The 27,490-nt window shown below is 54.8% G+C and overlaps 1 protein-coding gene and 1 long non-coding RNA gene across 2 annotated transcripts in view; one reads left to right on the forward strand and one right to left on the reverse strand.

Moving 5' to 3' along the window:
* Positions 1-1,378: 1,378 nt before the first annotated feature.
* SCNN1B (sodium channel epithelial 1 subunit beta) overlaps positions 1,379-27,490 on the reverse strand; it is a 60,450-nt gene continuing 34,338 nt past the window's right edge. The window contains exons 2-13 of the mRNA XM_025416188.3: positions 24,573-24,891; positions 21,611-21,887; positions 18,906-19,096; positions 10,823-10,926; positions 8,378-8,541; positions 8,011-8,118; positions 5,789-5,906; positions 4,741-4,816; positions 4,324-4,381; positions 3,634-3,695; positions 2,535-2,610; positions 1,379-2,298 (exon numbers count right to left, since the gene is read on the reverse strand). Coding sequence (XP_025271973.1) covers positions 1,918-2,298; positions 2,535-2,610; positions 3,634-3,695; positions 4,324-4,381; positions 4,741-4,816; positions 5,789-5,906; positions 8,011-8,118; positions 8,378-8,541; positions 10,823-10,926; positions 18,906-19,096; positions 21,611-21,887; positions 24,573-24,883 — 1,926 coding nt within the window. The 5' untranslated portion in view covers positions 24,884-24,891 and the 3' untranslated portion in view covers positions 1,379-1,917. The remainder of the gene's footprint in view (positions 2,299-2,534; positions 2,611-3,633; positions 3,696-4,323; positions 4,382-4,740; positions 4,817-5,788; positions 5,907-8,010; positions 8,119-8,377; positions 8,542-10,822; positions 10,927-18,905; positions 19,097-21,610; positions 21,888-24,572; positions 24,892-27,490) is intronic.
* On the forward strand, positions 24,739-27,095 carry LOC112640244 (uncharacterized). The gene is made up of 3 exons (XR_003123927.3): positions 24,739-24,914; positions 25,408-25,561; positions 26,520-27,095. It is a non-coding gene; the product is annotated as an uncharacterized LOC112640244 (long non-coding RNA).

Here is a 27,490-nt window from a genome sequence, read left to right on the forward strand (position 1 = left end):
GTAGTAGTCATGGGAGTCAGCGTGGTAACCACCAAGAGCTGGCCTCCAGCCTGCAGACCTGCCTGGCCCCAAGCTGGGAAACACTCTTCCTCCAGGCCCTCCCCACACCGTCGCTCACAGCGCTGCCTTTGGCTGGAGTGGCTCCAAGTCTGTGGCACCACCTTCCCCCACAGGTGCCACTGTGGGCACTTAATGGGAGGCCTGCTTGTTTGCCTTCCCCGCCAAGGACACAGGTGTTTGGGACCAGCAGGGTTGGGCCCTCTGATGCCCAGGCTCTAAAGCCAGAGCTCCTCATTACTGGGGCTGGCACTGGTCAGCTGTGCCAGACCCCGTTCTTCTTTGGCAATGGCTCCCTGATCTCTCTTTGGAGAGCCATCCGGGTTCCCTTCTTGAACAGTTAAAAATACAGGACACTCAGTTAAATCTGAATTTCAGAAAAACAACAAATGATTTTATTTGATTTTTAATATGTCCGAAATATCTTTTTTTTTTTAATTTTTAAAACATTTTTATTAAAACAGCAAGAAAGCAAGTGTGTGTGCACATGCACGAGTGGGGGAGGGGCAGATGGAGGAGAGAGAATCTGAAGCAGGCCCCACACTGAGCACAGAGCCTCACATGGGGCTCTATCTCACCCCCTGAGATCATGACCTAAGCAGAAATCGAGTCAGAGGCCAAACCTACTGAGCTTCCCAGGCACCCCTGTCCCAAATATTACATGGATGTATTTATACTAAGAAATCAATTCGTTGTTTATCTGAAATTCAGATTTACCGTGGGGGTCTGTATTTTATCTGGCAATCCTTGGAGCCATGTCCCCACCATCCGGGACCACATGATTCTGCTGGGGACCACCTGGCCTCAGGTATGGGCAGGGTCTGCCCAACCCAAGCAGCCTATCCAGCCGGTCACACAGATTGTTCAGAGATGAGCATGTGACCCAGTCAGTTACCAACGACAGTCAGCCTGAGACCTTGCTGAGACAATTGAGAACGAGGTATTCTCCTAGCTGTTGGCTGAGCTGGAGAGAGGGTGAGTTTGGACTTGCCCATGGGCTTTCAATGTGAGGGGAGCCCGCCTGGGACAGACTGGGTGACCGGGAGACATCATTTGAGCTGGTTGAGGTTCTTTCACTTGAAAGAATCTTGGGTATTACTCTCTTTCTCTCTTTCCTTGCAACCCAAAGAAGTATGGTGGATGGCATTAAGTCCTAAGACCACTGCTTTGGGGACAACTCGAAAGGGACTTTAAAAATCACCTGCTTGGGAGCCTTTCCTTGGCCAGGCCCTGGCTTTCAAGCCAGTAGGAATGCTGTCCCACCCCTGGAGATGCATCAGGGCACTCCAGCTGCCCAGTCCGACAAAGAACAAAGCTCAGCTGCATGTTTTCTACTTTTATTTTCTAGAACAAAATATATGCCACCTGGTAGCAGCCCCCCTCCTCCACCCCACCCCTGGGCCTCATGCTCTTTCTGCTTTCCACAATTGCTGCCCTTACCAAACCCATTCGCAGAGGTCAGCCAAGGCCAGGACAGAAAAGATTCTGGGGACAGGCAGCACAGCATGTCTGCCTGTTTTTCCCTGGAGCAGATGGTGGTGGCACTGGGAAGAAACTAGCCAGCCTGCAGGTGAGGGTATTCTAGGGTCTCTGGAGCCTGGCTGCGGACATCCCGGCCAAGGATTGGGTCAGGTTGGAGGTGTGAGCAGGAAACCAAAGGAGTATGCACTTCCCACATCTATACCAGCACCATGACCCTACAGAGCCCTCTACCTGGGACTGGCCAGGAGCTGCTGGTCTCTCTGTAGAGGGAAACAAGACTCTGGCCTCAGATCCTGGCTGTTTGGAGAGAGCACCCAGAAGGGAAGCCTTCGGGCAACGATCTCAGCTTCTCGGGTTTGAGTTCTGAGCTCCCTGGGTCTAGATGGCATCGCCCTCACTGTCAGACTCGATGACATCCAGTGGCTGCAGACGGAGGGAGTCATAGTTGGGGGGTGGGGTGCCTGGGATGGGCAGAGTCTGCTCATCAGGGTAAGTCCCAGGATCGGGGCCAGGCCTGGCCACATCAGGCTGGAAGCCAAAGTTGGTGTGAGCCTCCACCAGCTCAGCCACGGTGGGCGGCGGGCCAGCATAGCGAGCCTGGGCTCGCTTCTGCCGCAGACTCTTGGCGAAGGCCACCAGCTTGATGATGGTGATCCACACAAAGTCGATGAGAATCTCTCCAAATTCAATGAGGCACAGCACTGAGCCTCCCATCCAGAAGCCAAACTGGCCACCCAGGTTTGAGAGCAACCAAACGATCTGTAGGGAGCAGGGGTTTGACAGCCTGGTGGGGTTAGGGGTCAGGCTGCACATTCCTGCCCTAAGCCTCCCCTTACAGCTTCCTGTGAGGTGGGCTATTGGCCAGGAAGGGGGATGGGGTGACCATCTCGGCACAGGGAAACCAGTTGGGACTCCTTTAGGGACTCCCCACCCTCAGGATGCAGGGGGGAGGGGCAGCAGAACAGGGTTGAAGCGTTGGGAGCCCCCAGACTCACATTATTGGCTGCCGACTCCTCAATGGTGCGATAGTTGAATTCTTGGAAGTAGATGTTGAGCTTGACAACTCCCTTCCTGTAGGGGCAGCAAGAAGGGCTGGTGCCCCCTCTCCAAGACACACAAACACACATATACAAGCACCCACGCTCACAGGAAAGGCAGCCAAGGGGCTGCCCCAGTCCTCTGGCTGGGCTTCTTGCATGTCCACAACCAGGGGCGGTGAGGTCCAAGCAAGAACCCAAAGTGCTGCCCCTCCTGGGCCCTCTGGACCTTGGAGGGCCACAAAGAGCATCTCTGCCCAGCATCCTTCCTGTGGGCCCCAAGGAACAGCTCTGAGCTCCCCTCTCCCACCTCAGGGGGCCCCAGCCTGTACTCAGTAGGCTCTGCATAGAGTCCTAAGCCTTGCTCTTTATCAGGGGACAAATAGCTCCTTCCCTGCTGTGCTCCCCAAGGAAGGGTCTTCTGCAGACTCTCATCACTGCTGGCATACTCCTGTCCTCTACACTGGAGCTTCCCGAGGGTATGAACCTGTGTCTTTCCTGTGCTCAATTTGTGTTTGTGTTTGATGGATGAAAAGATGGAGAAATGGGTGAAGGATAAGTGGGTGGATGGATGAGTGGAAGAATGGATGACTGGATGATGGGGGGATGAATGGCTGGATAGATGAATGGGAGAAAGATTAGATGGATGAATGAATGATGGATGGGTGGAAGACTGGAAGGATAGGTGGATGGGGGAATGAGTAGGATAGATAGGTGGGTAGAGGAGCAAATGGATAGATGGATGGATGGATAATGGAGGGATGAATGGATGGGTGGGTGGATGGATGTATGAGTGGGTGGATGGATGGATGGATGGATGGGTGGATGAACAGGTGACCTAAGGAGGAACAGCCTCTCCTTTGGGAGGTGGTAGACCCTGAATTCCATTGGCTGGCTTCTCTCTCATTCCCCAGTCCTCCTCCTCCAGGGTTCCTCCTGGATCTGACCAGTTTGAGAAGGTGTCTGAGTAGCTGCCCTATATCCCAACCCCTCCCCTGAGGCTCAGGTTCCTCCCATTTTCTGCATTTCCCCAGCCCCACCCAGACTCTAGGCTCACCTGCTCAAGGTGATATTGGTGCTTTGGTCCCGCTCCTGAGACAGGACGTGGAAAATCCAATCCTGGGATCCAAGAGGGCAGCTGAAAACTATGGCACCTGCAGCATCCCCTCCCAACCAGGGGCCCTGCTGTGGGTCAGGGGCCTGTAGACCACAGCCCCGAAGCTTCCGAAGGCCCCCTGGGACCATGTGTTGGCACCAAGAGGAGGAAGGTAAGAGTGCACGCTGGCTGCTGTTACAGGGAGGAAGCTCTCTGGGTTCCAGAAGCTTTCCCCAGAGGCCTTGCCATCCTGCACCGGCTCTTTCCCACCTGGGGCCCTGGCATGGGCTGTTCCTCTGCCCAGGCTGCCTCAGCCCCTCTAGCTTTAACTCAAATGCCACCTTTGCAGGGAGGTCTTCCCCGACCCCTCTGTCTAAAGCGCTTTCCCCTGGTTACTCTGCACGCATCCTCTTTACCTGCTCCCATGATCACACTTGGAAATGGTCTGATTTCTGTACGTTGTCTATCTCCCCCACTAGAACGCAAGCTCCCTAAGAGCAAAGGACTGTGCCCTTCTCGTTCAGTGCTGTGTCCCCGGCACAGTGCCTTGGGGGACCCTGGTGGAAGGACCAATAGCCTACAGACCTAGGCCCAGACCTGTCCCCAGCCCAAAGATGGGTGGCCAGGAGCCGGGCCACCCCAGTGCCTCACCTCAGAGGCCTCAGAAGGCCAGTCGGCCATGGAGATGGTCATCTTGTACTGGGTGTCACTGGAAGAGAGAAGGCAGCTCCGTGGCTGTCGCTGTCCCTGCCAGCACCACCCCTCCCCCAGGCTCCCCAATCTCCGTGCCCCCACCCCTAGCCCCTGGTCTCTGTGCCCCCCACCCCCGCCCCCCTAGTCTCTGTACCCCTATCCCTGTCCCCCAGTCTTTGCACCCCCATCCCTGCCCCCCGAGTCTCTGTGTCCTCCCCCTGGTCTCCATGCCTCCCACCCCTGCCTGCCCTGGTCTCTATACCCCCAACCCTGCCCTCCAAGTCTCCACGGCGCCTATCGCTGCCCCCTGAGTCTCTGCACCCCTCACCCTTGCCCCACCATGCCTTCCCCTCAGGTCTCTGCATCCACACTTACTTGCAGGACTCCTTGCACATGTTGATGCACGTCTCCCTCTGGGCCACGCTCATGCGCAGGTGTGAGTAACAATAGGCTGAGCAGGACGGGGTGGGGGGTGAGAGACTTAGATGAGGGTTTCTAGAGGTCTTCCTCTCTCCCTTTGAGCCTCTGGTTCCCCCTGCCCTCCTGGCCATGGCCCCCAAGGCCCATGATTTGGTGGTAGGCGGGGAGCTGTCTGTCCAAGTTCTCCTGCCATAGAGGGTCAGCCCTTCCCTCCCTGTCTCCATGTCCAGCTGTTTCACCCCAGTCTGGCCTGGAGGAGCCTCTCCCCAAACATCCCAGACTCAGCCCAGCAGGGTGTGAGCAGCTTCCCCTCTGCCGGGGGGCTGGGTGCTGGGGTCCTGCACCTTGTGCATGAAGAGATGGGAGGTTGAAACGGAGAGGCTCCCACTCTTGGCTGCATATTTCATTGGTTTTAAGCGGGGCTGGGCCTCTCTCTGCCTCTGACAACATCCATTATATTTGGACAACACCAGGGCTCCTGCTTCTGTGGCTTAGGGCCTCAAACTCTTGGGGGCCACTTCAGTCTCCCTTCCCACCCAGCACCCCACGGAGAGACCCGGTGAGCCCACAAAGACACAGACAGCATGCTGTGGCCATGTGGGTGCATGCACGCACACATCTGTGTGGGCACACGAACCAGCATACACAGATGCAAACGCTGGAAACAATCCATACACGAGCATGAACACACGTACAAATGCATTGCAGTCCCGAGTGCTCCTGTGCATTAAGACTCAAACATACAGATGCCCTCTCCTGTGTGCATGAGGAAATGTCAACACACACACGTGCCCTCGCCAGCAGCTGCACACCCAGCTCACGTGTGTGTAGGCATTTACGTGGCACACATAAAGCAGGAGGGAGGGGGGCTGCGGGCCATGGAGGCTCAGGCCTGGCCACACCCCTGGCCCCGCTGAGGACACACAGCTCTGTCCCCTGCTCTGTGGTCACAGCCCGGGCAAGCAGGGGCACAGCTGGCCAGCTGCCCTGGCCCCCAACTCACCCCAGTCTGGAAACTCCCGGTTGTTGCAGTATCTCTCCCCACGGGGCAGCGGGTATAGGTAGTGGGCACAGCTGCAGTTCTGGATCATGTGGTCTTGGAAGCAGGAGCGAATACAGGCCTGTGGTGGGAGGGCGGGAGAGCACGGATGTGACTTGATGTCCCCAACCTAGCCCCAGGGGGAGGGCGTCCCTGGAGCCAAGGAGCCAGGGGAGGGGTCCCTCTGGCTGAGGAGCTGCACCACCTGACCCTCCCACCCTCAGGATGTCGCTGTCCCTCTCATTCCCTGGTCCCCGCAGAGGGACTCAGGCCAGACCCAGCTCTCAGAGGATGGCCCCGCCACCTTTCAGAGCTGGGGTCTGCACGTGACATGGAGAGGGGCAGCTTGTTCCAAATCCTACAGCCAACACTCTGATGGTTCTTATTAACAGGGCTGCCAGCCTTGATGGGAGAGGAAGTGAGCAGAATGTCCCCTGGTAGGGATAGGGGGAGGAAGAGTGGGGATGGCACCCTGGGGACTTTGTGGGCCGAGTCTCTACTCGTGCTGGGATTTCAGGTCACCCCGACCTGGTTCCAGTGCACTCAGAGCCCAACTATATGTCCTGCGGTCACTTGTGGGTGGAGCAGGGTGACAGTTGCACCTGTGGGCTAAGCCAGAGGGTCCTGGCGCCGCCTGGGGATGGAAGTGGCTGTTACTCATGTGTCTCTGCTTGTCCAGTTTCCCAGGTCCTGCATGTGGTGGATCCCTCGCCCCAACCCTTGATATCTCCTGCTCCTGGCTCTGCTTCGGGCTTTTCCCCTCGCAGCCCAGCACATCTGCTGCGGGCTTCTTCCTTCGCAGCCCAGAACAGCCCACAGGTCTGTTCTCCCCAACAGACCTGTGGCCTCCCTGCGGGCACAGCCAGGAGGAACAGAGCTGGGGCGAGGGGGCCAGTGGGGTCGGACAGGGAGCTCTGACTTTGGGCAAGGGTCTTGCATTCTTCCAGACTTCACTGTCTCGCCTGGAAAGGAGGAGTCCTCTCCAGGCCCCATGACAGAGGCTGGTGGAGGGGCTGGGGGTAGGGGTGAGGGATGCAAGCAGAGCACGCGACCAGGGTCTGGGTCTTTCCCAAGGTCTCTGGCCAGAGGGGTGGCTGCCCTGGATAAAGCAAGAGCTGAGCTTTTTCTGGAATGAGGTCTCTATAAGGCTGGACCTGCTTGATGCCTCTGTGGCCTCCCTCTGTGCTGCCTGTCTGTCTATCCCTTCATTATCCCTTGGAAGGTTCCCCCAAGTTCCCCATTGCAGGCAGAAGCCCCTCCAGATAGAAGGCTGCCACACTGGCTGGGTCAGGGTGTGGAGCGCACAGGTCAGCTGGACAGGGTGGGCAGGAGGGTAGGCGGGTGGGGGGCGCGTGGATTTCCAGGGCCCACTGGCAGAGAGGCAGGCCTCAGTTTTCTTATCTGCAAAGGCAGCCTGGGCTGGGAGAGAAGTATACACCAGTGATCGCATTCATCACCTGTGCAGAGATTTTAGATTGTCCTTTCCACTGGGGTTGGGTCTTGGGACAGGCCTCTCGGTGGAAGGAGAAGGGATGGAGGCCGGATACCAAGAGGGACTTCCCAGGTAAGTTGATGAGGCCTTTGTACTGGAGCCTATACACCCTAATTTCCTCATTCCTAATAATATTATCTACATCTTAGCATCATTGTGAGGATTAAGTAAATCTATGTATGTAAAGCACCCAGAACAGTGCCCGCCTAGCACATGATGAGCCTGCTACTCTCTGTATATTAATACTTACATCAAATAAATTATATATATATATATATAAAATAAATGCCATTACTAGTATGTTAATAAATGCTATTACTCCCCTGTGGGGCATAGAAAGGACCAAAGGATGACATAACACATGTGAGCCCCTTAGCACAGCATCTCTCCCACACCAGAGTTCTTCCAGGGAGACCCCAGAGTGAGATCCCTGTGTTCTGGGCATCCCCAAGGGCACAGAGGGGTGGGGACGAGCAGTGGCCAGCAGCCCTGGGCCCTGGTGAGCACCCAGGGATGGGACTGGTTCCATAACCCCAAAGGCCACAAAACCCGCCAAACCACCCTGTGGTCACCAACAAAAATCTAGTAGAGCCAGCCCTGCCAGGACCAGCTCCCCCAGAGCCCTGAGGCCTCGGGCCTGGTCGATGTGGACGACCATGGTCCCAGGGTCCTGAGGCCTGCCCTGTCTTCCCACCTGGATTGAGTAGGTCGTGTTGTAGTCACTGTAGAGGTTTCGCACAGGGACGTCGGAGCCGTTCACGGTGCACTGGCTGTAGGGCTCCCCTTTGCGCTCCAGCCTGTCCTGTGTCCAGAGAGGTTGCCTGGAGGTCTCAGTCACCCCTAGGAAGCCCCCATTGTACCTCCCTCCCATCAAGCATGGGGGTCAGTGGGGATGCCAAAAGGGGATGGAGAGCCACAGGCCCTGGGAGGTGCCAGAGGATGCCCATCTTCCCCCCAGCATGGCTGCCCTGGCAGGGGGGCTCCAGCCAGAAGACAAGGCAAGAACAGACCCCAAGGGAGGTGGGCTTCCACCCTTAGCTCCCCTAGGGCTGCGGCCATACCACCAGCACTCCGATGGATGTCTCTGTCCCCGACATGGCATAGATGCCCTCATCTTTGATGAAGGGGTACGATCTCTGCTCATGGAGCATCAGCCGGGCACCGGCCGTGGACGTGAGGAAGGGCACATAGTCTTCCTGGCCTATGTCCAGGATCAGCTTCAGGCCTGTGGGAAGGGGCTACTGAATTCGCATCCCAAGGCTGAAGGGAGACCCACCATCCACCTGTCCAGGTCCCCTCCCCACCCAGCCAAGGCGACCTCCAGGGTCCACCTAGGAAGCTAGCTCTATCTTGAGAAATTGAGACTTCTTGCCTTCTCCGAGGCCCCCATCCTAGCTCAAGCTACTATGTCTCTTCCCAGCCCCATAATCTCTTTTCCATATGGCAGGTAAGTCTGGGGGTGCAGCACTGTACCACCCTACCTCAGATCACATGGGTCCTTGCTCTCCTCCCTCAATCTCTATTGGCTTCCAAGCTCCTTCTTGCTGCTGGGACTTCACAAATGCTGTTCCCTCAAGAATGCTCTTCCCTTACTCTGGAATTATGTCCCTGCCTTCACCCTTCACCCTTCACCTAGAAACCCCTGCTCTTCCTTTGGATCTCAGCCGAAGTGTCACTTCCTCCAGAAGCCTTCCCTGATTACTAAGACTAGATCTCCTAGCTCTGGAAATTTCCTCCCAAGTACGTGCCTCAATTATATGATTCTTTTACTGTTTGTTTTCCCCACTGGATGGTTCCCTTCTTGAGGGCAAAGATTAGACTGCATATTTGATGCACCACAGGGCTGTGTTGAGTGGGTAGGACAACAGGCTAGCATGTATCGAGCACTTGCTAGGTGCTGAGTGCTGGGCCAAGTGATTTACCATACATCACTGGTGCTCACAAGAGCAAAGGTATTATCATAATCCCGATTTTACGGGGAGCAAATGGAGACACAGAGAGGTGAAAGGACTTGTCCCGGGTCACCCAGCAAGGAAGGGGAGTGGTTGGGGCTCTAACATAGGCAGCTGAGCTCCTTGGTCTTAATCATCTGCCCCCATGAAGTGAGTTGACCGATGTTTCTGATACATGGTGATCTTAGGGACATGCGGCTGGATGAAGGGAGGTCAGCACCCCCACCCACGTGCCCTCTTGACCAACAGCCTTGATCCTGAGAATAACAACCTGCCTCCTGGAAGCCCGAGAAGTTAGAAGCTGATGGGGTAGGGGAGGGAGGATCACTCCCACTTGTGCTTCGCTCACAGCCAGGCTGCCAAAGCCATCCTGAGGCCACCGTGAGTCTTTTCCCAGAGACAGGCCAACGGTGTGGCCTCTGTCATCAGCCATTTCCTGCTTCCCTGCTTCTCTTTACTCCGTCACCCTTTCTCTGTCTCACTTAAGAACCACGTAGCAATGAGGCTAAGAGTGTGGGCTCTGCCAAGTGTCCACTGTGTGCTGCTGCTGGGCAAGTTCCTTAAGCCTTCAAAGAATATCCTGCATGTACTGAGCACTTCCTACTTTGCCAGGCACCGTGCGAGGCGAGTGACTGCCTTATGCCGCAATGACACAGGGAGGTGTATGTGATAGGCTTTCCTGTGCTACCTGTCTTTGAATGGGGAAACCAAGACTTCAAGATGTTCAGTCCTGAGCTCAGGATCACCTGGGGGGGTGGGGAATCAGTGGTGGAACCGCAGTTCCCCCCAGGTACAGGAGCTTGAGCTCTGATCCCTGAGCTATACTGCTTCTGAATCCTCACCTTCCTCATCAGCAAAATGGGAGCACTGGTCCCTACCCCGGACGTTTAGAGGAGTTCTGTGAGGCTGATAAAGAAAATTTGCAACTTTTAATATTTGTGAGCCCTGCTCCTAGGCTCCCAGGGAAACTATAACATTTACCAAGGTCAACTGACTTCGTCAAAACCTCAAAGCATGGGCCCTATTTCTGCCCCCAACAGCACACATTGTATATCTACTTTGTTAAAACAACCAAAAAGGAGCATTCCAAACATAAAAAGAAAAAGAAAAAAGCCCTGGTTCCCATAAGGTAAAAGCCATACAGCCTCGCACATACTAGATATAAGATAAAGTCTGTAACTTTCTAGAATGTCCTGATTATGATTATTTGCAACCCTTTAGGTAAAAAACATATGTAATGCTGCTCCAAACGTTCCCTTCCCAGGCACTCTCCTCCTTGTGAAGACTGTATCCTAGGCAGCTCTCCTAACTTGGGCTCAATTTAAACCCTTCCTTTGTTTTTTAAATTTGTAAAACGTTTTGTTCATTTTGCATGGACAAGGGAACGGCTCCCTGCACACAGAAGAGGCCCAACCATGACCACTTCCCCTTGTGCCGCCTCCTGCCTGACCCAGGCCCTCCCCCTCCGCAGCTTGTGGTCACTTGGTCTTTTAGGCCCACTTGGTGGGGATGCCAAGCCCCACGGCTCCGGCTCCAGGATGAACCAAGACTCACCGAACTCAGCTCCAGGGTTGGCCGAAGGGAGCGCCTTTTCCGTCATGCCCCAGTTGAAGATGTAACAGTTGCCATAATCAGGGTGGAAGATGGACGTGAAGTTCCTAAAAGAAACACCATCAGCCAGAGAGCGGGGCTCACCCTAGCAGGTGTCTCCTTGATGGTCTGCTGCTCAGGACTCACGACCTGCAGGGAGCCACAGCATCCAGCCAGATGCGATGGGCAAACTGGAAACTCTCGCACGGAGGGAAGTGCTGACGTGGTGGGTCAGAGAGGGGATGAATCAGGAGAGGGCCCAACAGAGCTCAGGAAAGACTGAGCTTTACCACGAGGTGTGCGGGACCCTATACAGGGTCCTCTCCTATGTCCCAGGAATGTTTCCTCAGGAAATAAGTCAACAGCAACAAGAAATGTTTCCATAAATTAGCTCACGGCAGTAGCAATGGTATAACATGTTTCAAAGAATTCAGTTTAAAAAAGACTTTTTGGGATACGGAACATTTCAAACACAAAAAAGTCTAGACCGTGAAGACCAGCTTCAAGAATCATCACAGCATAGCTACTAATGCTTCATCTCCACCCCCATCACCCTTCCATATTATTTTCAAGCAAATCTCAGACAGCATGATTTTATTTGTAAACATTTCCAGATGTATCTTGGAAAGTAAGAACTCTTTAAATTTTTAAAAAATATTTTTAAAATTTATTTGACAGAGAGAAAGAGAGCACAAGCAGGGGGAGCTGCACCCAAAGGGAGAGGAAGAAGCAGCCTCCCCACAGAGCAGGGAGCCTGATGCGGGTCTTTTTTTTTTTTTTAAGATTTTATTTATTTATTCATGAGAGATAGGAAGAGAGAGGCAGAGACACAGGCAGAGGGAGGAGCAGGCTCCACGCAGGGAGCCCAATGTGGGACTCGATCCCAGGTCCCCAGGATCACGCCCAGAAGGCAGCGCTAAACCGCTAAACCGCCAAGCCACCCAAGCTGCCCCTGATGCGGGTCTTAACCCCAGGACTTTGGGATCATGACCTCAGTTGAAGGCAGATGCTTAACCCACTGAGCCACATAGGTGTCCCAGTAAGAACTCTTATAAAAATACTGCTATTACCAATGTTAAACGTAACTAACAAAAAGTCCTTAATATTATTAAATATTTAGTTCAAACTTCTAATCATCTCATACATGTTGATTTTGTTTTTACAATTTATTTGTTTAAACTGGGATCTAAATGAAGCTAATATGTGATTGGTTGATGTCTTTCAAGTTTCTTCTAATCTAAAGCTCCTTCCATCTGACTTTTTTTTTTTTCTTTTAATATAGCTATTAAAACAGTTCTGGTTTGACCCAGCTAATGCTTGGAGAGGCAGTGAATTGATCACTGTTTCACAGCCCGGATAAATCCCGGATAAATGAATGGCCTTGGGGAATGCACACTGGTGGTGGCCAGTGCTGCCCGTCTCCTGATGGAAGTGCAAAGGCTGCCAAAGAGTTGGTATTGCTAGTAAAACATAAAAATCTTCCCCGGACAGGACCGAGCATCTGTCTTGAACCACCATTTACAGGAAGTACTGGAGACAGAGGAACACGTTCAAAGACACCAAAGAAAGTCAACCTGCAAAATCCAGACCTTGGGGAATGCAACAGGAGAAATAACCCAATTGTGAGGGAAGAAAAGAGAGACAACCTACTAAAGAATAGAAACTTTAAAGATCTGGGTCGCAATCACAATGTGCTGTCTTTAATTGGATCCTGATTCGCACACACCAACAAGCAAAAAGATATGACATTTGTGAGTGAACATGACCGGATAGCTAAGGGTACTGAGGAATTATTGTTTTCTTTTCAGGTGGGATAATGGCTTGGCGGTTTGGTTGGGGGGAAAACAGTCTTTCTCTTTGGCAGATATGTTCTGAGCTCTTTACAGGTGAAAAGACCCTGGAGTCTGGGCTTTGCTGCAGAACGGACAGGAGGGGAAGTGAGTCGTGGCTGTGGGATGTGGATGGCGCATCGCGCTCTCTGCTGTCTGTAGGTGTGTCCTCGAGGCTCTGTAAGGAAGAGCTTTAAAAAGTCTTTGCATATTTTTTTTTCTTGCAGAAATAGCCACTGAAATGTGATATTGTCTTCTAAGCCCCATATTTTGAAATACTGCCTGCCACTTTTAGGAGCCAGCCCCATCCGTGCTGCACAGTTCTGCATACATCCTCTCATTCAATCCTCAGAGTAACCCTGTGAGGTCAGCTGTTATTTGCTGCATGCTGAGATTAGGAAGCCATGCCCTGCACCTTTGGCGCCCCTGCCCCCCCTTCGCTGGCAGAACAAGATGGGTCCCACGCCGGCTGGGACATCTAAGCCGCGAACTGACCCTGGGCAGGTATGAGCAGCTTACTCCACCTCTGGGCTCCGGTGTCCTCAGGAGTGAAAGGGAAATCAGGAAGAAACCACATTTCTCCATTCAGCAAGTGTTTCCTGAGGCAGGTGCTGGGTTGGGGACAGCTGAGGTGAACCAGAGAGTCCTGCCCTGGAAGTTCACCGTGTGGCCAGAGGGGAGGGGACCCAGCAGGGCGGGGGACTCGAGCAGGTTCTGTCAATGCTCCCCTTCCAGAATGTGCCTCTGGCTTGTCCTCCTCTCTCCATCGCAGGCTCCCTCTGCAACCACAAGCCACCAGCACCCGGTCCTGTGTTCCTCCTGCAGGAGCCTCTGCTTCCCCTCTTGTTCTCAATGTTCCTCTGCGCAGTGGTCAGGGCGGTTGTTTGAACTGTGAATTGGACCAGGGTGCACCCCTGCTTGGGACCCTCTGGAGGCCCCTTGTTGCTCGCAGAAGGAAATGCAAACGCCCTACGTTGGTTCTTCTCTCCCTTGTGTGTTACACTTCAGCAAGATTCTGAGATATTTCCAAATTCAGGGTCCCTGTGGCCACTGCCCCATGTGCCCAGAATATTCTCTGGCCAGCTGGCCAAATAAGCGGCTTCTCCTTATCCTTCAGGATTCAGCTGCTCTGAGCGAGACACCCCCACCCCCACCCTCCTGCCAGCTCCTGCAATCCCCATGCAAAGCCACTTCCCTACCCAGTTACTTGATCATTTCTACCTGCTTATTCCCTGATGGCATGTGTCAAAATGTCAGAACTGGAAATTATGTTCTTTAGTTAACTGCTTGCTTGTCAGCTGCCTCATGCTTTGGAAGGTAGGCCCAGGGAGGCCAGTTGTCTTGTCTTGAGGGAGGAAGCATTTAGAGGCCAAGATCCCAGGCCTGGGGGCCTCCCTGCCAGGATTCAAATTTTGGCTTTGTCACTGAGTAGCTGGTGAGCTTGGGCTCTCTGAGCCTCGCCTGCCCCACCTGTAACGCCGCCAGGACAGTAATAGTATGTACCCGAAAGGACGAAGGCGAGGGTTGGATGGCGAGTACGCTGAAATGCTCAGCGAGCGCTGGCTGCCGCTCCCCGCTCTGTCTGCAGAGCCTGGCCCACGGTAGACCGACGCTCAGTAAATATTTGTTGGGTAAATTATAATATGTGATAAGTGGATCGCCAGAGATAAGCACGGAGGAGTGATACTCATTCTCCCTGGGGTGTGTGGGGAGTGTGTGGGTCATGGAAGGGTTCTTGGGGGAGGGGAGGCCTGAGCTGAGACTTTTAAGGATGGGGAAGAGGTAGCCGAGCCACCCAGGGAGCACAGGGGAGAAAGGGCACATCAGGCAAAGGCCCAGAGGGAAGCAATAGCTTTGGGAGGGTGGAGCACACATCTGTGTGGGATCAGGGCTGTGGCCACAGGAGGAACAGAGCAGGGCAAACCAGCTGAAGCCGGGCACTGTTCTGGAGGGAGAGCCCCCGCCCCAGGGGCGTGAGGACACAGTGTTCCCGAGAAACCGTCTCAGACATCTGCAGCCCAAGAGCAGGAGGCCGCTCCGGGTGTGGCCGGATCCCCTCCTGCCCAGGCTGTGCTCTCCATCCCCGATGCTGTCTGTGCCAACTGTTTGCTTGTTGATAATGCTCTTTGCCTGGAGAGGCTGCTCCCAGCACCGGGCGACTCTTGTTCCAGGGCCGGGCACGTTCCCAAAAACACCTTGCCCGGGCCAGGCGTAAGGCGTGCAGATCCAGACGGGTGCAAACCTCCAGAAAAGTCTGGAAGCAGTGGAACAGCAGTGGTACCATGTGGTGGGCATCAGGAAAGGCTTCCCAGGGCAGAAGCCAGGGAGCCGATCCCTGAAGCAGAATAATAAGCTGCTGCTGCTGCTTCTCTATGCCTAGATCTTGGCTTCTAAATACCATCCTCCAATGAAAGGAAGCAGAGCTCCCCGGAGCAATGGTTGAGTCTCGAGCTGGGGTGTCTTGCAGTGCCAGAATGTAGGGAAGCACCCACCAAATAAAAGAGAGATGGGGACGTGTCAGAGAGACACAGGAGCCCAACACGAGGAGCTGCTACTGGTCAGAGCTGGAAGGATTTGAGTAGAATAAAGAATGTGGTATGGATCACAACGCAAATACACACGAAGTCCCTCCTGGTATAAATGACGGGATGACATGAACGAGCGGTGGAGAGGGAAACCTTCCCCACGGAGGAATTCCAAATAGTCTATATTCCCATCTCCAGGAGGCCAGGAGCTGAGACCCCCCTGTCTCCCTGCCACGCTGTCCCCCTCTCAGAGTGTGGGCTCAACTTAGTGACTAGTTGCACATGGACATGGAAGGGAAAGTGGTCACCTGGGGCCCTGTCCATGCTTTGACCACATGAGGAAGGTCAACATCCTAGGCGGTGTCATGTGGCCAATGTGTCCCTCCCGGCGCATGATGTGATGAGGGGGGCACTTTACTCTGTGCTCTTCTTCCCCCAAAGCCATATTTTTTAAATATTTTATTTATTTATTTGAGACAGACAGAGAGAGAGAGAGAGAGAGCAAGTCCAAGCAGAGGGAGGGGCAGAGGGAGAAGCAGACTGAACAGGGAGCCCGATGTGGGACTTGATCCCAGGACCCCGGGATCATGACCTGAGCCGATGGCAGGTGCTTAACCAACTGAGCCACCCAGGGACCCTTGACCAAACCTGTCTTATCTGTATAAACCCAGGTCAAGGACCTGCTGTAATGCAGCTGACCAGTACTTTGAAACAGTCCTGGTCACCCGAAACAAGGAAGTCTGAGCAATTGTCACAGTTTCTAAACGAAATGTGGTCTCCTAGATGGAATTCTGGAATCCCAGAGCAGGAAAAGGTCACCGGGAAGCACTGTGGGAATCTCAGTAATGTGTTACATTTAGTTAATAGCAACAGGCTGATTATTGGTTTCTTAGTTTTGACAAATTACCGTGATGACACAGGATGTTAACAACGGGGGTTACAAGGGAATTGTGTGTGATGTCTTTGCAACATTTCTGTATATCTAAGGCTATTCCACAATAAAAAGTTTATTTAAAAAAATGCTCAGTGGCAGCCCGGGTGGCTCAGCGGTTTAGCACCTGCCTTCGGCCCAGGGCGTGGTCCTAGAGACCCAGGATCGAGTCCCACATCGGGCTCCCTGTGTGGAGCCTGTTTCTCCCTCTGCCTGTGTCTCTGCCTCTCTCTCTCTATGTCTCTCATGAATGGGTAAGATCTTTAAAAAAATAAAATAAAATAATGCTCATATAGGGGCGCCTAGCACACAGGCTAGCATTCACATCCAGGCAGTTTGGCATCAGAGTCGACCTGGATGCGAACGTGGCTCCTTTTGTCCTAATTACAGCTGCTGCTTCTTGAGCATTTGCCACGTTCGAGGGAGAGAGGTCGGAGTCAGAAGGACAGTGAGGCAGCAGGGACATAGCGTTTGGAGCCCAGCGTCGGGAGGACAGAGAGAGGCACGTGTCCTCTGGCACCGCGTCTGAGGCTGACTCAGGAAGGCAGGTGACAAAGCACAGGCTTGGGAGAGGTGGGTGGGGAGGGAAGATGATGCTCTGGTTTTCTGATGGGCGAGTACGGTGATGCGGGGCGGCCCAGGCTGCCAGCTCTGCCACTCACCGGCTGTGTGACCTCGGAGACGTTGCTTAACCTCTCTGGGCCATGGTTGCATCATACAAAATGGGGTGACATAATAGCACCTTTCTCATGGGCTTGTGGCCAGGGTTAAAATAAGTTTATACCTGTGAAGTGCTAAGAATAGCATCTGGCACATCAGAAGTGCTCCATGAACTTTAGCATCATTACTGAATAATGAGTTCTTTGTCAAATGTGGGTTTAATGACAATAATAACTATTACGTATCGGGGCCAGCCCTACTGTCGGCATATTAACTTTAATGCTCAAAATAACCCCCCAGAGTAGGCATGTTATTACCCCACGTTACGGAAGAGGAAAACTGAGGCCCATCACGGTGAACCTTGTTTAAGCTTGTAAGATGGAGCGAGGATGTGAACCCAGGGCTCTGACCGCCCAGCCCGGCCTTGACCCCTTCACCAGAGTCCCTCCCCAGCCGCAGCCACACCACACAAGTTGCGTGGCCGATGCTGGCTGCTTTGCCTGCCCCGAAGCTATCCGTTCCTCCGTCTCTGGGAACAGCTCAGCTTCTCTTTGGGGGACCACCTGTTGCTCAGTCTCAGTCCCCGTAACCCAATGGGACCTGCTTTGCTTTTTGGAGGGTGCCACGTTGGCAGCAAGTGTGCATCCCCAGTGCTGGGGCTGCCCGCAACGGAGCCATGCCGTAGGCACAATGGGTATCTTCCCACACCGAGACCCCCCGGTGGCAGGGGTGCACACTCCAGGCATCGGGGACCTGAGAGTAGATCCCTGGAGACCCTAGCGGACCCACTTCCGCACCTCGCCCCCAGGCCAGGGCCACTCTCCCTGGGCAGGTGGGCCATATACTTGGAGTCAGAGCCTGACATCTCTCACTCACTGAGAGGGCAAAGGTGACCGTGCGGATGTGACACACCAGTCCACTCAGGACTGCCGCCCGATGGGAGGGTTGCCAGGAGCCGCCGGGCAGGGGTGCGCTGAGCAAAGGCCACCGGCTGAGAGCGAGGGGTTGGAACCCAGCCAGCGAGGAGCCAGCCAAGCTGCCGCCGTGGGCACGCCACGTCCTGTCGGCAGGGACAGTGTGCCATACTTTTCCGCCCGCCGGTCACACCTTTCCAGTTCACACCATGCGGCCAGGGCTGCAGCTCTGCGGGCTCCACAGCCCTGGGGTCCTTGGCACTGCCTGCACAATGCCTGCTCCTGTGCGCTTGCGGGAACCGAGGGTCCCCCAGCGATCAGCAGACGCTCATTAGAGCTTCCTGGGGGCTGGTGGGTGGAGAGAGCTGGGCTCAGGCACAGTCCCTGGAGGGTGACACCAGAAGTGGCAGGACTCTGTGGACTTCTCCAGAGGCCTGGAGCGCGAGACCATGAAGCCCCAGACCACCTGGGCCCCGCACACCTGGGCCCCACACACCTGGAGGTCTGGCCTGAGGCCTGGGGGGCCCTGCGGCCACAGCAGCTGTGCCCGGGCCCAGGCTCCAGGCCTGATCCTGCTCTGGAGATGCCGGGGCGCAGGGGAGGCAAAGGACGCGGGGGCCTGGGGACCCACTCTACGAGCCGCAGGCTTTTGGGGTGAATGCTGTTTTCACTCTGCCATCCTCTCAACCTTGGGGGCTGCCAGGGATGACCGCGAAGGCTCCCAGGGCCCTGTTCTAATGCTGACCTGGGCCCACTCCGCTGTCCTCCTGGGGGGCTTCAGAGGTGGACGGTCAGGGATGGGACTCAGGGCTGTAGGTGCCAGGGGGCCCACCCAGACCCCTCAGCCGCCGGGTGCTGGAGGCTAGGCCCCTACAGCTGCCCCCTCTGCAGCCCTCCAGCCTGGGAATTTAGGGGGCCCCACCCCATCCTTCTGGGGTGGCACATGGCCCGTGAGGGACCGACGCAAGGGGGACAAAAGGCTGGCCCCTCAGGAGTTCAATCCCGTGGTGCAGCTCATGCTCCAGATGCCCCACGGATGGAGCCGACGGCCCCTGAGCCCATGGCCGCACTTAGCTCTTTCCCCCTTCCTCCTCCTTTCCTTCCAGATGTGTCCTGAAGCGATTCCCTCGTCCTCACGGGCCTCCCCCGTCCCCGCCTCATCGCCCGGGCTGTGGGGGCAGCTCTCACCTGTAGCTGCAGGGCTCGGCCCCGAACAGGCAGGCCAGGATCAGCCGCTCGGCGGGGTAGCTCATCTCCACCAGCTCGCGCTGTGGCACCTGCGAGAAGATGTTGGTGGCCTGCAGGAGGTACCACTCCGTCACGGCCTGGGTGGCGCTGGTGAAGTTCCGGAAGGTGCACACAGTCCCGTTGAGGCTGCACTGCAGAAGTCAACGGGGGTCCTTGTGGGTGCAGGGTCCCCCCCACCCTGGCTCTGCCCCTAAGGCCAGGTCCCCCAGCTGTCCTTCCCCAGGCTGCACAGCTGTGAGCCGGTGGGCAGTGTGCTCACACTCACGCTCGCAGTGCTTGGGGCTGTCCCCTCCCGCGGGGTCGCCGGGGACCCCCACACGTAGCTGTATGCATGAGCGATGACACGCATGCACACATGCACATGCGCACACATGTACACGCAGACAGATGCCCATGTCCTGATAACCACAGCCACGTGATCTCATGGCCACAGCTACACATGCCCATATCCAAACTTTCTCCCGGCCCACACCTAGATGATCCCCATTCATGCTCCTGTGGGCACAGAGACAGACGCACCCGGGCCCTCCTCCTTCCCTGACTCCTTTCCTGGCCTCCTCGAGACTTCCAGAGGCAGCTCTCTGGAGGCCGTGTGGCCCATGAAGGACTCGAGGCTCCAGGCTCCCTCTCTCTCACTGGGGGAAGGACATGGGTCTTGTGCAGGACCCCCCCTCCCTGTCACCACAGCTGGCCCACCATGATGCCCAGGTCGCTGTGCAGATGCAGCACGGACACAGGCCCAGGACTCTGGCCTCAACTACTCTGCCTCTATCTGCCCTCACAGTAGGCCTTCCTTCTGGAACCCAGGAGGCTGGGAGGAGCTTCTCAATGTTCTGAGATGACTGCCCTCCCCAGGGCCAGCCAGGGTCACCACCCTCAGGCCCGCTCTTGGAGGTCTCCTTGTCTCTCCTTAGGGAGATGACCATAATACTTTTAAATTTTTTTAAAATTGTTATTTATTTATGATAGTCAGAGAGAGAGAGCAAGAGAGAGAGGCAGAGACACAGGCAGAGGGAGAAGCAGGCTCCATGCACCGTGAGCCCGATGTGGGATTCGATCCCGGGTCTCCAGGATTGCGCCCTGGGCCAAAGGCAGGTGCCAAACCGCTGCGCCACCCAGGGATCCCTGACCATAATACTTAGTACTCACTATCCCAGGCTCTGTGCTGAGGGCTTGCTTGTTTTTTTGTTTTTTTTTCTTAGATTTATTTATTTATTTATTTATTTATTTATTTATTTATTTATGACAGAGAGAGAGAGAGAGAGAGAGAGAGAGAGAGGCAGAGACATAGGCAGAGGGAGAAGCAGGGATCCCGATGCAGGACTCAAACCCAGGACCCCAGGACCATGACCTGAGCCAAAGGCAGATGCTCAACCACTGAGCCACCCAGGTGCCCCTGCTGAGAGCTTTCTATTACCGCATTTGATTTGTACAGCAACCCTACTCCATCATCATGAGGGAACAAGGCCAGCAGACCCCCCTCCCCGCTACACATGCATACGCATGCACACACCGCATGCACCCCGCGTGCACACACACAGAGCCTGACCCTGACAGCTGGTGCGGCCAGCGGGAACAAGCCTGCTTCACAGGTGAGGAGCCAGACACAGAAAGCCAAGTAACTGCACCAAAAAAATAGCAGAATGCTGGGTCAGAGCTGGCATGGGGACTCTGGAGTCTTGCACTGTCTGCTGGTTTTAGGGGGACGCAGGTGGAGTCCCATCCCAGTGGAGGTCAGGAGCCTCCTTCTGGGGAGTGTATGGTCACAGCCTGGGTCCCCAACCAAGGGGACCATCAGAATCACCAGGGAGTCTGTTAACAATACAGATTCCTAGCCCCGTTCAGATTCTCCGGGAGTGGGGACCAGGGGTCTGTACAGTTAGGGAGCTCCATAGACCTAGAGGCACAGACAAGGAACCTTCTCACTTGCGGGCTTGCAGGCATCCCTGCATCAGACTGTACTGCGTGGCTGTGGGTTTTTACCTGCCCCACATGTATGTCCCTGTCTTTTGATAGTTAAGACTTAATTCCTTCTTCTGTGAAGCTCCCTTTCCCCCTCACTGGGTCCATGGGGTCGAGGCTGACATCACCTCAGCCCCAGGACACAGACCTGTGACTGGCAGATCAGGAAAGCCCATTCTCCGGCCCACGGGGACTGGTTGAGGAGTGAACATGTGACCCGATGAGACAGTCCCAGGACTTTTGCTGGCACAGTAGGGGAAGAGGAGTTCTGTTTCTGGGGTGAGTGCTGAGCCGATGGGGTGTATGTCTGGCGTTGCCAAGACCCCCCACATGGAGAGAGCCTGCCAGGGAGTGGGGTCAACTGGGAGAAACCTGAACAAAAATGGAGAGGTAGAGTCCTGATGGCAGCATGTGAATGCCTGGATCCAGCCAGACCTGAACCCAACTTCTCAGCATATGAGCCAGTGAATTCTCTGTTTTGCTTGAACTAGTTAGACCTGGGTTACTGGCATCCAATAGGATCTTGACTAACATACTAGCTACTTCTATTAAAAAAAAAGAATAAGAGCTTTGTAAACATACAAAATAGGCCCTGGCTTCCAGCCTGCCTTACCCCCCGCAAGACCCAGATTACAAAAGGAAAGACACTCCCACCCGCCCCCCTGGGTCCAGGGCCCACTTACTAGTCTCATGGCCACTTTGCACCCGTGCACAGTGCAGGACCTTGCTGGTGCTGGGCTGCTGCTCGCTGAGCCATTGTGGATGTCCCCAAAGAGGTCAAGGACCACCGGGCGGTGGGGGTTCTGCTCGTTGATAAGAACCAGCGGCGTGTAGTTCCACATGGTGACGTTCAGGGTCCTAGTGGCATTGGCATCGCTGTGCTCGGGAGCCAGGATCCTTTCCAGGACAGCTTCCATGAGTTCATCCAGATCCCTCAGCAAATGCTTGACTTTGGAATACCTGGGTGGGGAGGGGGCCGGTCAGGGGGCAGGGGCCTCTGGGACTCCCCCCTCGCTCCAGCCTGGCTGCCCCCGAGCCCCTGCCTCTCTGCCCACCCGCCGGCCCAGGCGTCCATGTCTCCTTCCACCCACCTGCTCACCTAGTCATTCACCGAGTACGCACTGAGCACCTACTATGTGCCGGGCACCGTGCAGAGCACAGAGATACAACAGTGAACAAGACACATGGGGTCCCTTTCCTTATGTGTGTGTGTGTTTTTTTTTAAAGATTTTATTTATTTACTCATGAGAGGCAGAGAGAGAGAGGCAGAGACATAGGGAGCCCGATGTGGGACTCGATCCCCAGACCTGGGATCACGCCCTGAGCCGAAGGCAGGTGCTCAACCGCTGAGCCACCCAGGTGTCCCGGTCCCCTTCCTTCCGAAGGTCACATTCTAATGAGAACAACTCGAAACAGCCCATGGTCAGCGATTGCTTGCCGTGTGCCAGCGCTAGGTGCTTCGGACGCTTTATTTGATCTTCCCCACAATTCTGTGATGCTCCCCAGGGAAGGATCAGGAAACCCTGCAAGTCGCTGTGATCTCCCGAGCCCACCCCGCTGTAGAGCGGTAGAGCTGAGGAGGGAACCTGGGTTTGGAGCAGCAGGCGTGCTGCTGTTCCTGCCCAGAGGTTCTCGAGCTCCCTCCCAGGAGGACACAAAAAAATGTAGGGAGGAGGGACAGGTCTGTGATCCCGAGGTCCCAATTCTCCAGCAGTGACTTTGGGAAGAGGATCCAGTTTCAGGAGGCAGGAGGTGGTTGGGAGCGTGGGGCTGGGCTCCCCCCATGTTGCAAAGGGTGACCGGTCAGTCTGGAAGAAATGTGTCCACGCCAGGGAGTGACCCCTCCGGATCTATCCCAGCCTCTGCCACACAGTGTGGTCACCAGGGCAGTGTGAAGACATTAGCAGGAGTGAGTGTTAGACCCGGGCCACAGGCTCACGTCCTGGTACAAAGGGGCAGAGCACCCCGAGCTGGCATCAGCTTCAGCTGTGGACACCTCCTGTCCCCTGATCATTAAACCAGCCTCCTGTGTATGCACAGGACGAGGAGGACTGGGGAGGGTGGCGGGCGGTGGGGATGCGGCTGCTATTAGGGCCTGGATGTCCACAGCTGCTGTCAAGCGTGGTGGGGCCTGGCAGGAGGTCTGGGTTCGAATCCTGACATGCCACTCAATATCTCTGTGACCTTGGGCAAGTTAGCACCTCTGAGGCTCCGATCTCTGTCTACAGAATGAGGGGGATTAGAGAGTATTTACCCTGGAGGGCTGTTAGGAGGATTCAGTGAGGTGATGCTTATAAAGCGTCCAGAACAGGCGCTGGACAGGGTGGGGTTGGTACTATGATTACTCCGGGTTCTCTTGAGCAGCCCCAGGGATCCACCCCAGTAGGCAGGAGCCCGATTACTAGAAAGAAGGGACTTGCTGATAACTAGAGACAGAATCAGGAAGTATGAATTCGCTTCCAGGACCTTCTTTTGGACAAGAATGTTCTCTCTGACTCAGCCATGCTGGCCCTTCCTTCGGTTCCTTGAAAGCACCAACTCTGTCCCATTCCAGGGCCTCTGCAGGTGTCCTTCGCGTGGGGCCCTCTTCATTCCACCTTGCTAACTGCTACTCATCCCTTGGGGGGTGTTCTCTGACTGACCCCCTGCCTCTCCTCAACCCTGGCCAGGTTGGGCCGCTCCGTGTGTCCCTTTCAGAGGCCTTGCCATCAAGTGCTTGAACAGTGGCACCTCTGCAGTCACATCAGGCCTGGGCTCCAATTCCACAGTTGTTCGTTGTGTGTCCCTGGGCAAGTTCCCTCACCTCTCTGAATCTCCATTTTGCGGACCTCTAAGCTGGGGCTATCACGGTAGCGCCCACCCCCTAGGTGGTTGTGTGGGTGAGAATTCCACAAATCAACCAAAAAACACTCAGCACGCTGCCTGACAACTCATAAGCCCTTGATGTAGCGTTGCTATATATTGTTTATCATCATAATTGGAATTAATTCAATATTTATGGGGCAAAAAACATTAATGTCCTTTTGCTCTGGGAGGCTGGGAAGAGGGTGGGAACCTCGTTTTATCCATTGCTGCGGTCCTCCTGCCCTGGCACAGCCTGGGGCACGCAGCAGGTGCTCAGAAATCCACACTGGTTGATTCAGTCCCGGGCACCGGTGAGCCTGACGGCAGAGGCCACCAGGTATATTTTTAGGTTCCCTTTAAAGACTTTATGTTTAAGTCACCTTTACACTCAACATGCGGCTCCAACTCACAACCCCCAGATCAAGAGTCTGCACGCTCTACCCACTGAGCCGGCCAGACGCCCCTAGGTTCTCTTAAAGCCCAGGACGAGCAGGGATTTTGCAGGGATTTTGCGAGGTGCTTGCTGCAAAGGGCTGAAGCAAAGAGGGAGAGAGAGAGAGAAAGAGCACAAGGAGGGGAAGGGGAGGGAGGACGGAAAGAAAAGGAATCTGGAGGGAAGAGAAGGAAGGAGAGGGAAGGGCGGGAGAAGAGAGGGGATGGAGACAGGGAGGTGGATGAGGAGGGCCAGAGGGAGGGGGAGAGAAAGGAAGGGGGGCAAGGAAAGAGAGAGGGAGGGAGGGGGAGGAGGTGGGGGGAGAAGGGGGGAGGGAGGGAGGCGGAGAGCTCCCCGGGAGCACCTACTGGAAGGGGCTGGCGTTGCAGATGGTGACGGCGGGGAAGTCCATGGTCTTGAAGCCGAGGGAGAGGGACACGCTGACCTCCCAGCTCAGGTAGGTCCTGATGAAGACGCCCCACTGCCAGCAGACCAGGGAGGTGAAGAGCAGCGTGATCAGGAACCACATGGCCTTCTTCTTGGGCCCCTCGCAGATGATGCGCTTGGGGCCGTGGGTGTTGGTGTTGTTACAGTACCACACCAGCAGCTCCTTGTACGAGTAGCCCGGGCCCTTCTGCAGCCGGTGCAGGCCCTTCAGCAGGTACTTCTTCAGGTGCATCGTGGCCCCTGCACGGAGACACCAAGGCCAGGTGTGTGTGGGGGGTGCTGCGCAGGGGCAGCCACATCCCAGCCCTCCGTCCCCCTTTCTCCCTGCCCCCTCTCCATCCCGCCCCTCCCCTCCCTCCACTCCTTCCCTCTCTCCTTCCCGGCCATCTTTCCTCCACGCATCCAACCAAAAAAAAAAAAAAAAGAGCATGTATTGAATGCCTGCTGTATGCCAGATACTGAATTAGTCCCTCTGGATTCAACAATGGGCAAAACAAGCAAGGTTTCTGCCTCCTGGGAATTTTCAGCCTAGTGGACAAGTTACTTAAACTCTCAACTCCTTAGGAACCCTGTCTGTAAAATGGGGTGATTGTACCTAATGTACAGAATTGCTGACAGGGTGAAACGAGGTGATGCATAAAATGGGCTAATACAGTGCCCGGCTCAGACTAAGTGCCCAATGTGCTGGCTACCTTTATTTATGTATGTATGTATTTAATTTATTCAATTCGTTTTATTATTTATTTATTTCTTTAGAGAGAGTATGGGAGAGTGGGGGCAGAGTGTGGGTCGTGGGGCTCGATCTCACGACCCTGCCATCATGACCTGAGCTGAAATCAGGAGTCCGAAGCTTAATCGACAGAGCCACCCAGGCACCCCATCAGCTACCTTTATTACAAGCTGTAAGCAGGTGGGTGAGACAGATGTTCGTCAAATAATCCATCCAAAGTGTGTAGCTATGAAATATGGTAGGAAGGCTTGGGACCCTGTGCTCTGAGGTCCCAGAGGCAGTAAGGGGTGGTGGTGAAGAACCAGCTGAAATGTGTGCTTTGAATCTCAGCTCCACCACTTTCTAGCTGGGTGACTTGGGGCCAATCACTTTCCCAGTGCCTCTGGGTCCTCATCTGTAAATGCGGATAATAATGCCTCTCCTGGGACCCTGGGTGGCTCAGTGGTTGAGCGTCTGCCTTTGGCTCAGGGCATGATCCTGGGGTCCTGGGATGGAGTCCCAGGTCGGGCTCCCTGCAGGGAGCCTGCTTCTCCCTCTGCCTGTGTCTCTCTGCCTCTCTCTCTGCATCTCTCATGAATAAATAAATAAAAATCATTAAAAAAAATGCCTCTCCCTCATGGGTTGTTGTGAAGATTGAATGAAAATATGTAGCGTGTGGATGGCTACCTGGCACCCGTCAGCTATCCTTCTTACAGAAGCACCCTCCACCCCAACCCGTCAGCTGAGAGTCCCCCGAGAAGCTGAGTTAACTAGGTGAAGAGGAGTGGAGGGGGTCACTCAGGTGGCAGGGACGGCAGGAGCAAAGGCTCTGAGGCGGAGGGAGCCTGGAGAGGTGAGCAGGACCTTGTGGGCCACGTTTAGGATTTGGAGGCGTGGAGGCGTGATGCCCTCAAACCCGCCATCTGGAAAGACACGGACAGGAAGGTGGGGGGGGTGTGTGAGGGTGGGCCCAGGAGCAGCATCAGGGCTAGCTGTGGGTTGTTGAGAAGGATCTACTCTTTCTTTCTGAGACTCTGATCCTCACCTGCATGAGGAGACAGCGTTCTTGTGAAGATGAACCAAGATACTTGTCACAGAGCCTTGCACCTGATGGCTTCTCAGGTAGTTTTAACCTGTTTCCTCCCTCCTTCTCCCGCAGACAAAGAAGGAACCTGCTTCTGGAGCACCCCAGCTCTATCCCTGGAGCCCCAATTGGTCAAAGGCCACCTCCTGCCTGCAGCTGTCCTGACTCCCTGGCTGGAGTGACTCTCTCCCTCTTCTCAGAGCTGCTGCCTCTTGTGGGGCGGGGGGGCACTGTGGTGGGCGGTGCAGTGTCTGCTGGTCCAGCGTCCTTTCCCCCTGGCTCTGTGTGTCCTCAGGGGAACCGCCCCTCCCCCAGCCTCAGCTGCTGTGAGCTGCCAGGTTGACTCCGCCCCTAATCTGAGGGTACTCATATTAACCCGTTTGGATGTTGAGACTCAATTTTATTACTTTATGCCATTATAACTGAGGCAGAGACTCCTTTTATGCTATCTCTCTTTTTTTTTAAAGCTATTTGGTACCACAAACAGGGAGACTGCCTGAGAATACAGCCAACACAGGGGAAAACAGAGCCACACGATGGAGAGAGTGATTTCTGACATTTGAACACCTGGATCCAGCCACTCCTGAAACCATTTATTTTTAGACTCAGCAGATACAAGAACCAATACATTTTCTTTCTTACTTATGCTGATGCAGACTGGGTGTCTATCATTTGTAACCACTAAAATCTTAACAAAGAAAGAACTTCACCTCATTCTACCCTGTATCATACTTCTGCCTGTGGCATCTCATTCCTATGAGATAATAAGTCCTGTGAGAATAGCAGCTCTGTATTCCTGATAAGCCCAGCACGGTCCCTGGAACTTCACCAAACAGCAAATGGGTAATGCCAGACCTTCATATCTAAACAGAGATCTTAAACTTGCTCAAGCATGTTCACTGCTGACCTACCTTTCTGACACATTAATATCCCCCACTTTCCTGGCCAAAGCATTAAAGGCTTTCCCCTCCAATGCCTCTGCTCTCTGATGGAAATCAAGCTCCGTGTGCCTGCTCAGGCCATCATGGCTCTAACAGGGACGTTCG

Source organism: Canis lupus, chromosome 6 (genome assembly GCF_003254725.2).
Source record: "Canis lupus dingo isolate Sandy chromosome 6, ASM325472v2, whole genome shotgun sequence".
NCBI lineage: Eukaryota > Metazoa > Chordata > Mammalia > Carnivora > Canidae > Canis > Canis lupus.